Source organism: Syngnathoides biaculeatus, chromosome 22, assembly GCF_019802595.1.
Source record: "Syngnathoides biaculeatus isolate LvHL_M chromosome 22, ASM1980259v1, whole genome shotgun sequence".
Lineage (NCBI taxonomy): Eukaryota > Metazoa > Chordata > Actinopteri > Syngnathiformes > Syngnathidae > Syngnathoides > Syngnathoides biaculeatus.
This window is the reverse complement of record NC_084661.1, coordinates 13,204,720-13,219,150: the sequence shown is the minus strand read 5'-3', so window position 1 is coordinate 13,219,150 and position 14,431 is coordinate 13,204,720. Positions and strand designations below refer to the sequence as shown.

The following is a 14,431-nucleotide window of genomic DNA, read 5'->3' as shown; positions in this document are numbered from 1 at the left end:
CCCGCTCGGGACGAGGGTCGACGGCAAGGCCGGTTACCGAGTCCATCCTCATCTGTTCGGGCAGCGACACTGCAGGCAGGGCGGGGACGGATGACGTCGCGGCCCCGCACTGGTCCGCGCTGAGTCGGGAGCAGGTGGATGCTGGATGATGATGCCGGATGATGCTCTCCGTCGGTCCCCCACACAGATTCGACGGTCGGCGTGGCAAGCACCAATCGCAACGTGCTGCCACGTCACGTCCATTTCGGCAGAGAAGTGGACGTCATTTATCCCCACATTCAAGGCTGGGGTGCAATATGAGCCTCCAGCGGGGATTTGACAGACCTTACTCCAAATATGAATTCCACCTCGATCACAAATTTTAAAAAAAACTATATAAATATATTCCACATCAACTGGAATATTTCTAAATCAATCAACATTTATCTAACAGCATGACAGATATATAGATAAAATACATCAGTCACCTGACATACCTGTTATTACATTTTTTTATAACACCCTCAGATGTGGTCAAGGATGACCGTCATTGATGCACTTGAGCCGTTTTAGTCCCCTGAGCTTCCGTCAGTGACGATTCACACCCAGTCGCTGACTCCAGCCAAGATTCAAGGTTCGATGGCCCCTTTAAAGTCGGATGGGCCCCTTTGCTCTTTCATCTTTGCTGACATCACGACCGCAAATCCAGGCCCACACAGATATTTTTCCCCCACCACAAACTCAGCTAGCTCGAACCAACCAAGAAGAAAATGAAGAGAATAGCTCGCTGGGAATATATTAATACAATTTCCCAGAGTTAAATTTAAATTGTAAATGCAGGTCATTGCTTCTGGTAGTGTTTACCAGGCTAGCACAATGATAATAATTGTATGTTTGTATCGAGATTACTCAAAAAGGAAAAAAAAAAAATCTTAGACATCTTCAACAGAACAGTTAATTTGTGAATATAAAACAAACAAAAAAAATGAACGACTTGTGAAAGAGAAGTTAGCTTGGCTGCCCAAGGTTCTGAGGTTCAGGGTTCAAATCTCAGCTGTGGTTTTCCCGACCACACCCTGATTTGGATATGAACGCAAGTTACCAAATTACCGTAAACCTCGGCCTACAGAGTGCAGCTGGTTATAAGCCTCACCCAGTACATTTGTAAAGGAAATACCATTCGGTACGCGCATACGCCGCAGCTGTGTAAAAGCCGCAAGTGCCCACATTAAAACACGGGATATTTACAAAGAAAAATGGTACACGGAGAATCTAATGCTAATGCTAGCGCCGCGCTAACAGGGCAGGTTTAAAAAACAAAACAAACAAAAAAAAAAACATACCAGTAAAAATCACCAAGACACAGCAGTAACACGCTAACGCAGCGCTAACGGGGCCGGACCGGTAAAAGTCACTTCCTCGGCACAAATATTCCACCGATCTCACTGTTACCTTTTCTGCTAGAGTGCCCTCCTGTGCCCGTTAGAAAAAAATGCACAAATTAGCCGCATCACCGCATAAACTGAAAACGTGTGAAGAAAGTCGCAGCTAATAGGCCAGAAATTACTGTATTTTCTTAATAAAATAATATGAACACGAGAAAGATATTGGAATTTTTAAAAATGGTACATTGTTACCCTTCCAAAACAAAGCATACCTCAAGATGATGCGAATCCAAAGATCTCAACAAGACAGTGTAAGGTGTAAATGTTTTATATACACATTTACAGTACACGTAAAAATATTCTGGAAATCAGCACTTGGAATAGCACAAAAAGAAAAGTAACTGATTTGAATATGAAGCTCAGTAAACAGAGGTGGTCTTCAATAAAATAAGTATGATCACGATAAGTAATTGTAGTATCTCGTAGATTTTAAATAGTCTCACACGTACCCTGACCTCATAATGTAGTAATGCAAGAAATGAAGGTTACGCAGAGACAGAAATAGGCTGAGTGAACCCATGACAAACAAAAATCACGTCCAGTCCCGATATTCATCTTTCCTGTTGAGAAGAAGGAAAAAAATGTATATAAATCATCACCTCAGTTGACACTGCAGTGTAAATGCAAAGAGGGGAGGAGGGGGGGGGGCGAAAAGCCCACTAAATTTCGCTTTTAGTGGTCAATGGAGCGAAGGGCGGCGACGGCGGACACCAGTCGCCGAGGCAACGCTTTGGCGGTTTGTCTGTAGTCTTCCGGCTTGGCCCGCAACAGCGTGACAATCTGCTGGAGGCTGCGAGACGGCTGCAGGCCCAGAGCGTCCATCACGTTGCTCAGATAGTCTGCCGAGCAGAAACGGATTTTGGAATTTCATTCATTTAGTCTTTACAAATCAGCGTCGAGGATCCGCGTTCCAGGCGCCCGCGTACCGGGCGACGTACCTGAAGTACGCGGAACCGGACAAACCTGAACCGACGACAATCTGAAACACGCTCACCGACAATCCTCCGAGCTTCGCCGAATTCGTTTGTTAGCTAAAGCCGTTGATAAGCCGCTTGAGAAAGTGGTTTGTTTGTCTTGAATAATCGCACTACTAAATAGTTATGTAACATGAATTTATGACTGTACAGGTTTACACGCAAGGTGTTGATGATTTATGATCATTTCCGTTCTTTGTGCTTTGGCGTCCGCGTTCTCGAACAAATCGGTTTTCGGACGAAAATCTCAACATTTTTTTGCTTTTTTTCCAATGAAAATCGGTACTCGAACGCCCCCTAACAAAACCGGAAATAACAAAACGCGGGCGGCCATACCAGCTGACCCACGACGGGCTCTGTTGCGAATACCCACCCGCCGTAAAAAAAAAAAAAAAAAAAAAAAAAAAAAAAACGGAAATAACATAACGCATGCGGCGGTTGATTCGATTTTCGAACAAATCGGTTCTCCAACCGGCTTCTAGAACGGATCGCGGTCGAGAACCGAGGCCCTTTTGGGACAGCGCCAGTCATTTGCGTCTAAGATCTACACTTAGTTGAATGCATTTGTGTTGTCTGCGATCCGTTTTGTTTTTTTTTACCGATATCTGTGGCCAGCTGTTTAGTGGAATGTGCGCTCAGTTGGGGGATGAGCAGGATGGCGTCGCAATAGGTCTGCATGGTTGCCCGGGCGATGGAGCCCAGCCAGTAGTCCGCTGTGTTGTCCAACTCGGGAAGGTCACCGCCTAGTGACATCATCAAAGAAATCGATCTACTGGAACACTAAAAGCATAAATGAGTCTAAACGTTAATATCATATGGAGAAGAGTAACCTTGCTCTGGAGGAAAAGGTAACTTCCCGGCATGCAAAGCCAGTTCCAGCGCCGGATCCTCCTGGGTCACGAATGGCTCCAAGTGGAGCGGCAGAGACATCAGGTACTGGCCTATCTGGAAGAACAGAACGGTGCGCAAGTTAAAGTTTTCTGATCATTAGGAAGGCAAATGTTGACCTCCGCTTCAATTGCCGGTGTGACGGTCTGAGCGGTCCCGGTGCTGAAAAGTCTCTTTGTGAGTAATGCGCACGCGCGTATATTTTCTAAACTTCCGGCCAGTCTGGAACATCCCCATCCATGCTTCGACGTACTACAAACATACTAACATTTGTGATGTACTCTTGCGGTGAGAGGCTGAAGGTGGGCAGATCCTCGGCGTAGCTCTCGCCTAAAGCCGGCGACTCCTGACTCTGAGGATAAAAGAAATTCAAAGGGGAATGAAAAGAGTCCGGGGCGTTCACAAAGACTCGTAATAAGACTGCAACATCAAATTGCACAGAGTAGCTTACCTCCATCTTGCCGACGGGGGACAGCTGGTGTTTGATCTGCAAAAAGACGGAGTCAAAGGCCAGCTGATGGGCCTGCTGGTTGAGCCGCGTCAGCGCCGCTCTGGGCTCGGCTAAGAGATTGGAGTTGCCGGCGCCCTTCTCCTGCCGCGCAAAAGCAGAAACGCGTTCGGCTTTTGGATCATTTTTTATACCATTCACTATTGATGTAAAGGTAAGCGTAGCTGGTGTGAGTAAAAGATTTATGTCGCTCTGAATAACAGACTTCCTACTCTGCATAAATTACCGTAATTTCCGGCCTATAAACCGTGACTTTTTCCCCCCACACGCTTTCAACCCTGCGGTTTATCCGGTGATGTGACAAATTTGTGCATTTTTTTCTAATGGCCGCAAGGGGGCACTCGAGCAGAAAAGCCAATAGTGAGACCGGTGGAATATATGCGCCGAGGAAGTGACTTTTACCGGTCCGGCCAAGTTAGCGCTGCGCTAGCGTGTTACTGTCGTGTCTCAGTGATATTTACCGGTATGTTTTTTTTTTACCGGCCCCGTTAGCGCAGCGCTAGCGTCAGCATTAGCGCGGCGCTAGCATTAGCGATAGTGCCACGCGAGTGTTAGAACCAGGGCTCAGCAATGTTTTTGACACTGAGGGCTACTTCGTGAGCACCGGTCGTATGAAGGGCTACGTGACCTGTTTGCGGCAAATTTCAGACTCAGTTCATTACCCGTACATAAAATATTTTCGTACATAAAATATTTTCGTTTCAATTTATTGTAGGAAATGACATAACGGGAATTTTACAATTTTAATTCACGTAAGCAAGTCAGATTCAGAATTTAAAGCACAAATAATAGTAACAATTTGTGGCCCATGGTATTTTTTAGAACATACCTCACGGGCGCCTTATATGGTCCTCGCGGGCTACCATTCGCCCGCGGGCACCGCGTTGGTGACCCCTGCGTTAAACTCTCCGTGTACCGTCTTTCTTTGTAAATATCTCGTGTTTGAATGCGGGCACTTGAGGCTTTTACACGGCTGCGGCCTATGTATATACCAAATGGTATTTCCTTTACAAATGTACTGGGTGAGGCTTATAACCAGGTGCGCTCCGCAGGCCGGGAATTACGCTATACAAATATGTTGCTTGTAGGATCACATTCGGAGGACATCAAGGCCCCGATTGTCACACCTTTAACGAGTAGAGCACTTCCATGAGAGCGTTGTACTCGGCCACGCTGCCCCTCTGTAGGTAGTTGTACTCCTGCCAGGGATTTTTGGTGGCGCCTTTCCTCTCGGCGGCGCTGGCCTCCTGTATGCCCGCCAGGGTGCGAGGGCTGTACGACTCCGACAGGTACTTGCCCGCCGTCCCCATGATCCTGAGGGAGCGGTCGATTCGTGACAGTGAGTAGTTATGAATTGAAAATGTGAAAATGTCCACATGATGGTGCCATGACGTTACCGAAGCTGGAGAAATGAACGCTTTATAGCAGAAACAAGGTACTTGTAAGGTAATGAAATATTATGCACAGGTTGAAAGTACTCGAGGGAGTTTCACAAATCACAAATTTAGGGGAAATAATGATCAAGATCAACTCACTTACTTGTTTGACAACTGCTGCTCGAAGGCGCCGCATTGTCTCAGCAACTCCCCGCACGTTGCAATTATTCTGCAAAGGACAACACGACGGTACTTCAACTTGTGCCTTTTTGGAGAAGATAACGGACAGAAAATCAGTGATGTCGTTCATTGAACCTTCAAAACCTCCCCCCAAAAAAAAGAAACATTTTTTTGGGGTGTGGGGGCGAAATTACTTAATAGGATTATTGATTCCAGAAAGATTCATTAGTGAAAGCCCGATATTAATTTGCATTAAAGTCCTCAATTTGTTTACCGTAATTTCCGGAAATTCTAAAATTAATTATAATAGCATATGTATATATATATATAATTATTAAATTATAAAACTATAAAACGTGACTTTTTTTTTTCACACTTTCAACCCTGAGTCTTAAGCGGTGACTTTGTGCATTTTTTCCTGCGGTTTATCCGGTGATGTGGCAAATTTGTCCATTTTTTTCGAATGGCCGCAAGGGGGCACTCGAGCAGAACAGCCAAGAGTGAGACCGGTGGAATATATGTGCTGAGGAAGTGACTTTTACCAGTCCAGCCCTGTTAGCGCTGCGCTAGCGAATTACTGCCGCGTCTCCGTGATTTTTACCGGTATGTTCTTTTTTTTTTTTTTTTTTTTAACCGGACCGGTTAGCACGGCGGCACTAGCGTTAGCTCGGCAGCGCTAGTGTTTGGGTTGCGCGGCAGCATGAGCATTAGACTCTCTGTGTACTGTTTTTCTTTGTAAATATCTCGTGTTTCAATGTTGGCACTTGCGGATTTTCCACACCTGCGGCGTATGTGTGTACCAAATGGTATTTCCTTTACAAATGTACCGGGTGAGGCTCATAACCAGGTGCGCTCTGCCGGCCAGGAATTACGGTATATCTTTGGGGAAATGCTGCCGTTTTGAGTTGATAAATCCTCCCAAACCTGACTGAATTCTGGAAAGCGGTCCAGTCTTCCTGGAAAACCGAAGAACTGGGAGTGTCCTCCAGCTTGCACTTCTTCCTGATTGACTGCAGTGTAGTTGAGAAGTCAGACGTGTATCTTTTGGGGGGAGGGAAACAAACAAGAACAAACAAAAATAAGTCAACACTGGCTGCAGAACAGAGTGAAAACTGTATGCGAAAAATTCTTTACTTGGTGAAGAGAGCTTTAAGAGCCTTGAGGAGGCCGCACACGCCCAGCCCGTCGGTCAGTTTCACACAACGGTCCACGGCGGCGCCTGCCAGGCCAAAAAGCTTCCCGACCGAGTGCTTGAGCTCCTCTACGCAATCAATGACCTCACCGTGTTCCTGAGGACAGGAGCAGAGGATGAAGGGTGCGACATAAATATCTAAAAAAAAAATCCGCATTTGATTCACGGTATACTGAATAATCCTGATCATATCTCACCAAAGGAACCGCACTGAGCTGGATAAGGAGGTGGTTTTCCTCCAGCTCGCCATACTCTAACTGGTACGGCTTGTAAGGGTCATAAAGCGCACACACAAGCTCGTTCACCTTCAAGAGTTTATTCTCGCCTGGGAGCACAGCACAGCAGAGGTCAAGGCTATTAGAATTACATTTTGCAGACGGTGTAGATTTATCTGCTCGGTACAGACCAAGGTTGGGCATCAAGGCGGCCTCCAGGTTTTGCCCTAACGTCAGCGTCGTGTGGTTGAGCTCCAGCAGGACGTCGAGGCGCTGCTCTTGGGGCGCCCGATCCATGGCTGATCTCAGGCACACGGGGATGGAGGGCACCATGGCGGACAGAGTCTGAATCAGCAACACTGTCACCACCTCATACGGGTTCTTGAAAACCTGGCGGATATTGAAGTCAGTGTTACTCAGGACCAATGTTCCCTCCAAGCTGCGCACCTGCGCAATTGCGCACTTGTAGCGCACGTGAAAACCGATCCAGCGCAGTGAACCAGAGCCAGACTGTTTTTTTTTTTTTTTTTTTTAAACACGGCAGCACGCACGCGGTCTCGAACGAGCAGCTCGGCCACAAACTCTACTTTCTTGTTTACATGACACCGCCCACCTCCCGCTCTTAAAGGGGTACACTCATAATTAAAAACACCGCCCACCACCGGTGCTTTAGTTAGAAGTAGAGCAAAGACGAGTTCGACATGCTGCTTTTGTTTACTCTAGATAATAATGGCAAAAGTAAAAAAAAAAAAAAAAAAAAATGCTGTTGCTTTAATGAATGTCGGCGTATGCGAATAATAATATTAATAATGAAGAAAAAGTGGTGAAACTGGACGAGATTTTCGCTTTTTTGAATGAGAAAGGTCTGGTCTGAAGCCAAAGTAGAAAGTGCAGGATGAGATGGTGTATAATGTTAAAATTCCACCCTGGCGCAGACTGATCGAGGATGAAAGCACAGACGATACATTGCCCTAAAAGCTAATTCTGTATTTCAAATGTAGGAAACATTATAACATTGACCTTTAAACTGTTTGGTAGCATCACTCACCTTTCAACATGCATGGCTAAAGATATTCTGCAAGCAATAATTCAGTTTTACACCAAGAAAAACAGACGGGGATATCATTGTGGGTTAAAATTAAATAAATGAAACAAAGTCGGATGCGACATTTCTAATTTACAGTTCATAGTTGGCTTGGTATGTATTTGCATTGTAATGTATTTTTTTGTTTGTTGACATTTTCATTGTACGCTTGCAAAAACACAAAACTGTTCTTAAAAATGTTCTGATGGGAATGTAAATGCTGTAATCTGAATCTTTGAATGAATTATGTAACTTCAATGGATGACACTGATCTGACCACAGTGCACAGGTCTGATGTTGCTCACGGTGGTCAAAGGGGGGCGCTCACGGCCTTAGTGTGTTTGCTCTGACACGTAAAAAATTAGAGGGAAAGTTGCAGGACACTGCACTAAAGCAAATTACATTATTATCGTAATTACAGTAAATAACTACCTGTAGAGAATCCCTGATTTCAAACACTCACCACCCTTAAGTGTGTGTCTAATGTGTCCAATCTCTTTTTACCTGGCTGCACCACTGCAGCTGAGTGTGCCACGTAGACAACAAGGTGTCATAGATTTCGGACAGCTGCTGATTCAGGTTGAGCTCGCTCTGCGAGAGGTCCTGCCACATAGCCACCAACTGGCCCTGCAGAGGTGAAGTCGCATCACATGGAAATTCGGGAACAACCGACTGTTCCACAAGCCTGAGTCCTTGTTTACTCACTTTATGGCACTTGTAGTAGTAGGCGAGGAGTTGCGGCATTCTGTCGATCTCCGAGAAGACTTTGACGAACAGTTTGGCTTGGTCTGCGCAGGAAAGGTAAAGAAAACCGCAAAAGTTGGGAATAATAACGTGGGGGAAAAAATGAGGCAGAAGTTGGAATACAACAATTTCAGTTTCATTCCGAACTCACCGACAGACATGGAATTAAACGCTGCCACTATTTGGGGGCTAGCAAGGGCCTCCAGTCTGTTTTTAAGAGCCTCCAAGTGGACGCACTTTTCAGAGTAGTCTGGAGTGTCAACCAGCATGGCCAAACTATTTTGCATGCTGGTTAGCTTGGAGGAGATGGCTGCAAGATCCTGAAGCAGGGAAGACAATGTTTGCTGCTGCCCGTCATTAAAAAAAACATATTGAAACCACACCCATGTGACTTTTTCGTACCTGTGATTTGAAGGTCTCTTCGATATCTGCACTGAGTGTGCTCCACTTATCGGCCTCCTGCAGCGCCTCGGCTGCCAGCTGCATGCGACTCTTCACTTGGTCGATCTCCACCAGGACCTGGAGTTAAGAGCACCCACAAAAGACTTAAACCCCCTTTCGAACTCCATGTGAAGCAGGTATTATGAAAGGAATGAACATTTGACCGCGCAACAAAGCACAGGGGTCACATTGATGGTGTCGTTTACAGTTCATGTCCGAGTAGCTGCACACCTGCATGGACTGCACTGTGTCCTGCTCAAACTTCTTGATGTCCTCTTTGACTAGAACCATTTGCTCCTTGAGAAAAGTCGCCTCCTGCTTCAGCGCCTCCACATCTCGCAGCACTCTGGGCATGTTCTGCAGGGCCTGGTTACTGGTTTCTACACACACATAAGGCAAAAACAGTAATGTAACGACAATAATGCAGACGACACATTGTTCAATGTGTACATGTACAGTGTGAAGATCTGAAGCAAATTTTAAAATGTAAATTTCAATCAAAGTTTCAGTACTTTCCGCACAACTGTTCAATACCAATAAAGTTAAAGACAAAGGTGATGGAGCAAACTCACCCTCTATGGCATTGTTGACTTCTTGGATAAAAAGCTGCAGCTTCATAACTAGCGTCGCAGCGTGCGTGTCCGCCTTCCCCGGTTCATCCTTTTGCACCACCTGAAAGGCGCCGTTCACCCAGTCTTTCACGTCAAAGTCGTCGTCCAGGAATTTGGAGAAATCCATCTGACGCCTCCGGGTGATTCATTCAGTCCACGTCAAGAAGTTAGCTGAATGTCATCGAGCCATGGCTTGACGCTCGTCGGCTAGTTTTTACCGAATACCGGTTTCGACACGAATATAAAATAAATGGCCCAAGAGAACGAGATAATCATGACAACCAAATATAGTTCCAGCAAGGCAACGGCTTCCTCCAGAGTTAATCTGAAGCGTCAACAAATATTAGAGAAATTAAAAACGTTGTTGGTAGTAAGGGTTGACAACAACTTCCGACGTGTGCTTTGTGTTTACCTTCCCCCGACAAACAAGTGCTGGAGTGTCAAACTGAGGTCGAATTTCAACAGTTCTAAAAGTTATAGAACACATTCCTCCAAATACAAATGTTTTCATTTTCAATTATTTAAGCATTCACATTCCAGGGAAACATCGTGTTCAAACGAAGAAAGCTAACAACAGAGTTAGCTGTAGCCAGTGCTACACAGAAACATTTCCGATCAGAAACCTGCACCAGCCTGTGTTGACTGGGAACATTTGTTCCTATTTTTTAAAGGGTCTCATTAAAAAAAAAAAAAAACATTTTCCCACAATATTACAGCGTACTAATTATTTTGGGCATAAAACGAACAAACCAAATATTTCCGATATATCTTAAAACGCAGGACAGCACAGGGCTTCACAGTTCGTAGGTTTCAATAAGGCTAAATGTTAAAGACTATTCATCTGTGGATATTGAAAGTTATTTTTTTAAAACACCATTCATTTTTTTCAATTTACAATTCCAACAAGAATTTCCACTTTTTTTAGAAAGTTCATAATCATTGTGTTTGCTTTAGTAGATTTCACAAGCAACAATGAAGTATTTCACATGTAGGAGGAAAGTGCATCGACATCTGGGCCATAGGTGTCAAACTCGAGGGCCGGGGGCCAGATCTGTCCCGCCACATGATTTTATGTGGCCCGCAAAGCCACATCTAGAGTGTCAATTTCCATGATTCTTGTAAAAATCTGTACCAAAATTTCAAATTGTCATTAATCCTTATTGATAAAGTTGAGATATTACAAGCATTCCCCTTGATTTCTGACTCCAAAACTCGTTCATAAATTGATTATGTAAATATGATGGGATGATTAAATATTTTTTTTCTACAGTCATAATGGCCCTCTGAGGTAAACCGGAACAACGAGAAAAATGGGTTTGACACCCCTGATCTGGGTCCTTTAAGCCTCATCGGGATTCTCGAAGTCCGCAGTCTCCAGCAGACCTCGAAAACAAAAGTAGTGCGAGTTCCAGAAGACGGGCGGCTTGTTGGGGCACGAGCCCACCGTTTCTGGTTTGAGCGATGCAAAGGGGTTGGCGCCGCTTCCCTTCATGTCCATCTCCAACTCCAGCAGGATCTGCAGGGAGTAAGTCATCTCTGCCTCGCTTTGGACGAGGGGGGAAGCGTCAGAGGACGTCGCAAGTCACGAAGTCAGAGGAAAAACTGGGATCACCAACACTCACCTCAGAGCAGTGAAAAGAGAAGAAATCTCATAATCCCTCAGAAGTAGAAGTGTTGGAAGCCAACCCTGCTCCAAATTCTGACTGGCATCAAACCCTGCTCGGAAACACAAAACACAAGTTGAATGGTCGTGACCGGAGGTGGGTACCTTTTGGACTCATGGAAACACGGTAAGAACTTGTTCTCACCAGGATTAAACCCGACCACCAGGTCCGGTTTGGCCGCTTCCTCTTTCTCGACCACTTCCTCCCAGAACTGATGGTAAAGACCCTTGTAGGCGCTGATGTAGACCCTCTGCCTTGGCCCAAAGGCTCTAAGAGGAGGCCTCATGATGGGCCCGTGAACCAACTCCGGTCCCACCATGACTATTTCTATCCCCTGGTGTCCTGGGAACATCTTGTTCAGCTCGTCATAGTCCGTCAACTTTGCCGCTAGGGTCTCGCTCTGGCCAGCTCCCACCAGGTGGATGGTGAGAGGTTTGAAATAAGGGTCCAGCTTGAAAAGCCTGACGCCCCAGGCGATGGTGAGAGGCCTGGAGAAGAACTCGCTGCAGACCCTCCACAGAGACTCCTTCAAGTCTTTATCTTCAGGCCGAGGCCTGCCCGCGTCGCCCCACAGGGCCTTCATGGTCTCTCCAGTCAAAATGGGTTCCAGGCGAGCAGTGAGATCGCCCTGCATGGCGAGCCAATCGTCCCAGTTCTTGATCTCGGATTCGGTCTTTGACCATTTGTCCGTTGGGAAGGGGAGAACTCCTGTTGGGTTATTCAAAAGGATACAAATACCGGTCGTCCCAAAAGTCACTTTACAGTTTCCTTGTTTTTTTTAAATAATAATAATAAGTATCGGAACTTCTAGTGAAGTACAGTGCGAGGAATTTACTAACGCAAACAGGAAGGGGCTCAGCGCAGAACCCTGATGCACTCCCACCTCCACCTTAAATTCTTCTGACACACCTACGGCACATCTCACCGCTGTTCTGCTGCCCTCATACATGTCCTGGACCGTTTTTTTTTTCTTTTTTACACAAGTATCGGAACTTCTAGTGAAGTACAGTGCGAGGAATTTACTAACGCAAACAGGAAGGGGCTCAGCGCGGAACCCTGATGCACTCCCACCTCCACCTTAAATTCTTCTGACACACCTACGGCACATCTCACCGCTGTTCTGCTGCCCTCATACATGTCCTGGACCGTTTTTTTTTTTTTTTTTTTCTTTTTTACACAAGTATCGGAACTTCTAGTGAAGTACAGTGCGAGGATTTTTCTTACTTGCACACCTTTGAACACAAGCCATTCAACCACTCTGTCGATGGCAGCGAGACGCAGCTGGGCGCAGAATTTTTTGTGCTTGGGCCAGTCGTCCTTTTGGCACTCCTTGCAGCAGTAGTAAACATTCAAACATCTGCACGGAATCGTAATTGTTTTACAATAAGAGTTGATCAAAATAAAAAAAAAAATATATATATACATATTTTAGATTTGCTTTTTGTTGACCTGGAACAGCGCTTCAGACTTTGAGGGTTCGACGAGCGACTTGAGGTCTTCTCACAATGCGCGCACACTTTAAAAGACTCCTCCATCTTGTCAAACATTTCCTTTTGGGAGCCGAAGGCCAAGGATTTAGCCGTGTGCGGGGGCACTCTGGAAACGGATAAATCATAAAAATCATGAAAAACATTAATCCCAGGAGCTTCACCTGCATGTTGAACTTTTTATGGAATCTTCCATTACGATGCTTCTTGCTGTTTAGTCGCCAACTATCAGCCAGTGGCCAACGCCAGCTCTACAAAATTAGACCAAACTAATTCGACCTCAAAGCAATTAAGAACCACAATCATGTGTCATCATTAGCAGAGTTAGGAAAAACAACAATTCACTTATTTTTACTCAGTAACTACTCCTTACTGAGTAGAAATAAGTGAATTACTGTTTTTAAAAAGTAAAACATACAGTTAATTCTCAAATGGAAGAAGTAAAAATGAGCAAATTACCGTTTTGAAAAGCTAAAACACGCAGTAGATTCTCAAATGAGGAAGTAAAAACACCTGAAAAATGATTTAAGTACAGTAAAAAAAGTATTTGTAATTGGTTACATTCTACCACTGCATTTGTCTGAAAACTGGACTCCAAGAACAAGAAACAAAATCCACTTTAGTTAGTAACTTTTATTGTTGTATCTTCACGATTAGCTTCTCACTAGCATTAGCTAGTGTTAGCATGGCACATTTGTTGCTAGCCCGGGGGGAGGGTGGACAAATTCACCCCACATGACGTAAAATGTCTTCCAAAGAGTGTCGAAGGCGACAAATCATCCATCGTAAAGATGAAAATTTGATAGAAATCCGGATTGTAGTTTAAATGCTGTAAAGTTTAAAAAATGCAATTCAAAGGTAGCTTGTAGGTGACTTTGTATTAAAAAAAAAAATATGGCCGTTGAAGAAACGTACCTTCCACTTTCTGTCATTTTGGAGCTTTTAAAAATGGTCGTCGTCGGGCTTTCTTCCACTCCTTCTTCGTCTTAGGGTAGAAAAAGTCCATAACACCTGTTGTCGTCCATCTCTTATAAATATTTTGGACACTGATGTGTACAACATGCTCCCAACTCGCTATAAATATACACTGTAACGTTACACGGATTATATTATATATATATATACATATAGCAAAAAGGTTAATATAAAATAATTCGTAGACGTACTCATACATTTTTAGGTTGTTTTGGGGGATATGTCATTTCGTAGAAGAATTAGGGAAGTATTGTAAAGTACTGTACATGTACAGTACTGTTTATCATTTTTAATAGAGAATTGTGTGCTTACTAAGGATAACCAGTAGGGGTCAGTGTTGTCTTCGAAGATGAGGACTGTAAGTGACGTTTGGAAAAACAACCGTCATTCAAAAGGTAACAAAAACCGCATCGAATAATTACGAGGTGTTTGTGAGGATGCTTAGTCATTCATCTATATTTGTCATGTGTGATCGTAAAATAACCATATTTTACAGTTAAAAAAAAAAAATAAAAAGCTAGCAGAGGATGGTTTCGATCCATCGACCTCTGGGTTATGGGCCCAGCACGCTTCCGCTGCGCCACTCTGCTCCGTGCACCATTACCGTGTGTGAATATTAATATACTGTACAGGTTACTGATGGCTGATTGACACACAAAAGATTTACT

At 44.6% G+C, this 14,431-nt stretch overlaps 2 protein-coding genes, 1 long non-coding RNA gene and 1 other non-coding gene across 4 annotated transcripts; 1 reads left to right on the top strand and 3 right to left on the bottom strand.

The window, feature by feature from the left end:
• Nucleotides 1-1,701: 1,701 nt before the first annotated feature.
• On the bottom strand, nucleotides 1,702-10,254 carry cog7 (component of oligomeric golgi complex 7). Its single transcript, XM_061810888.1, has 17 exons — nucleotides 9,599-10,254; nucleotides 9,258-9,406; nucleotides 8,988-9,104; nucleotides 8,737-8,905; nucleotides 8,547-8,629; nucleotides 8,346-8,468; nucleotides 6,949-7,147; nucleotides 6,740-6,867; nucleotides 6,485-6,639; nucleotides 6,275-6,391; nucleotides 5,334-5,399; nucleotides 4,922-5,108; nucleotides 3,738-3,878; nucleotides 3,555-3,638; nucleotides 3,229-3,343; nucleotides 2,998-3,141; nucleotides 1,702-2,263 (listed from the first exon to the last, which is right to left on the bottom strand). The coding sequence occupies exons 1-17, from the start codon at nucleotides 9,762-9,764 to the stop codon at nucleotides 2,097-2,099; spliced, it is 2,310 nt and encodes a 769-aa protein (XP_061666872.1). The 5' UTR covers nucleotides 9,765-10,254; the 3' UTR covers nucleotides 1,702-2,096.
• On the top strand, nucleotides 8,504-9,370 carry LOC133495865 (uncharacterized). The gene is made up of 3 exons (XR_009793677.1): nucleotides 8,504-8,642; nucleotides 9,001-9,163; nucleotides 9,235-9,370. It is a non-coding gene; the product is annotated as an uncharacterized LOC133495865 (long non-coding RNA).
• A 174-nt stretch (nucleotides 10,255-10,428) lies between the features above and the next one.
• LOC133495864 (putative protein MSS51 homolog, mitochondrial) lies at nucleotides 10,429-13,875 on the bottom strand. The gene is made up of 6 exons (XM_061810889.1): nucleotides 13,704-13,875; nucleotides 12,751-12,897; nucleotides 12,534-12,658; nucleotides 11,446-12,009; nucleotides 11,260-11,353; nucleotides 10,429-11,181 (listed from the first exon to the last, which is right to left on the bottom strand). The coding sequence occupies exons 1-6, from the start codon at nucleotides 13,718-13,720 to the stop codon at nucleotides 10,977-10,979; spliced, it is 1,152 nt and encodes a 383-aa protein (XP_061666873.1). The 5' UTR covers nucleotides 13,721-13,875; the 3' UTR covers nucleotides 10,429-10,976.
• Nucleotides 13,876-14,281: 406 nt separating this feature from the next.
• On the bottom strand, nucleotides 14,282-14,353 carry trnam-cau (transfer RNA methionine (anticodon CAU)). The gene has a single exon. It is a non-coding gene; the product is annotated as a tRNA-Met (tRNA).
• Between the last annotated feature and the right edge of the window lie 78 nt (nucleotides 14,354-14,431).

Excerpts from the sequence above, each read along its gene's own strand:
- cog7 (XM_061810888.1), bottom strand. The coding sequence starts at position 9,764 with ATGGATTTCTCCAAATTCCTGGACGACGACTTTGACGTGAAAGACTGG. Across the intron at positions 7,148-8,345 it reads AGCTGCAGTGGTGCAGCCAG|GTTTTCAAGAACCCGTATGA; the intron begins GTAAAAAGAGAT and ends AATATCCGCCAG. Across the intron at positions 6,640-6,739 it reads AGCTCAGTGCGGTTCCTTTG|GAACACGGTGAGGTCATTGA; the intron begins GTGAGATATGAT and ends TCCTGTCCTCAG.
- LOC133495864 (XM_061810889.1), bottom strand. Across the intron at positions 11,354-11,445 it reads GGTGGTCGGGTTTAATCCTG|GGTTTGATGCCAGTCAGAAT; the intron begins GTGAGAACAAGT and ends GTTTCCGAGCAG. Across the intron at positions 11,182-11,259 it reads TCTCTTTTCACTGCTCTGAG|CGAGGCAGAGATGACTTACT; the intron begins GTGAGTGTTGGT and ends CCTCGTCCAAAG.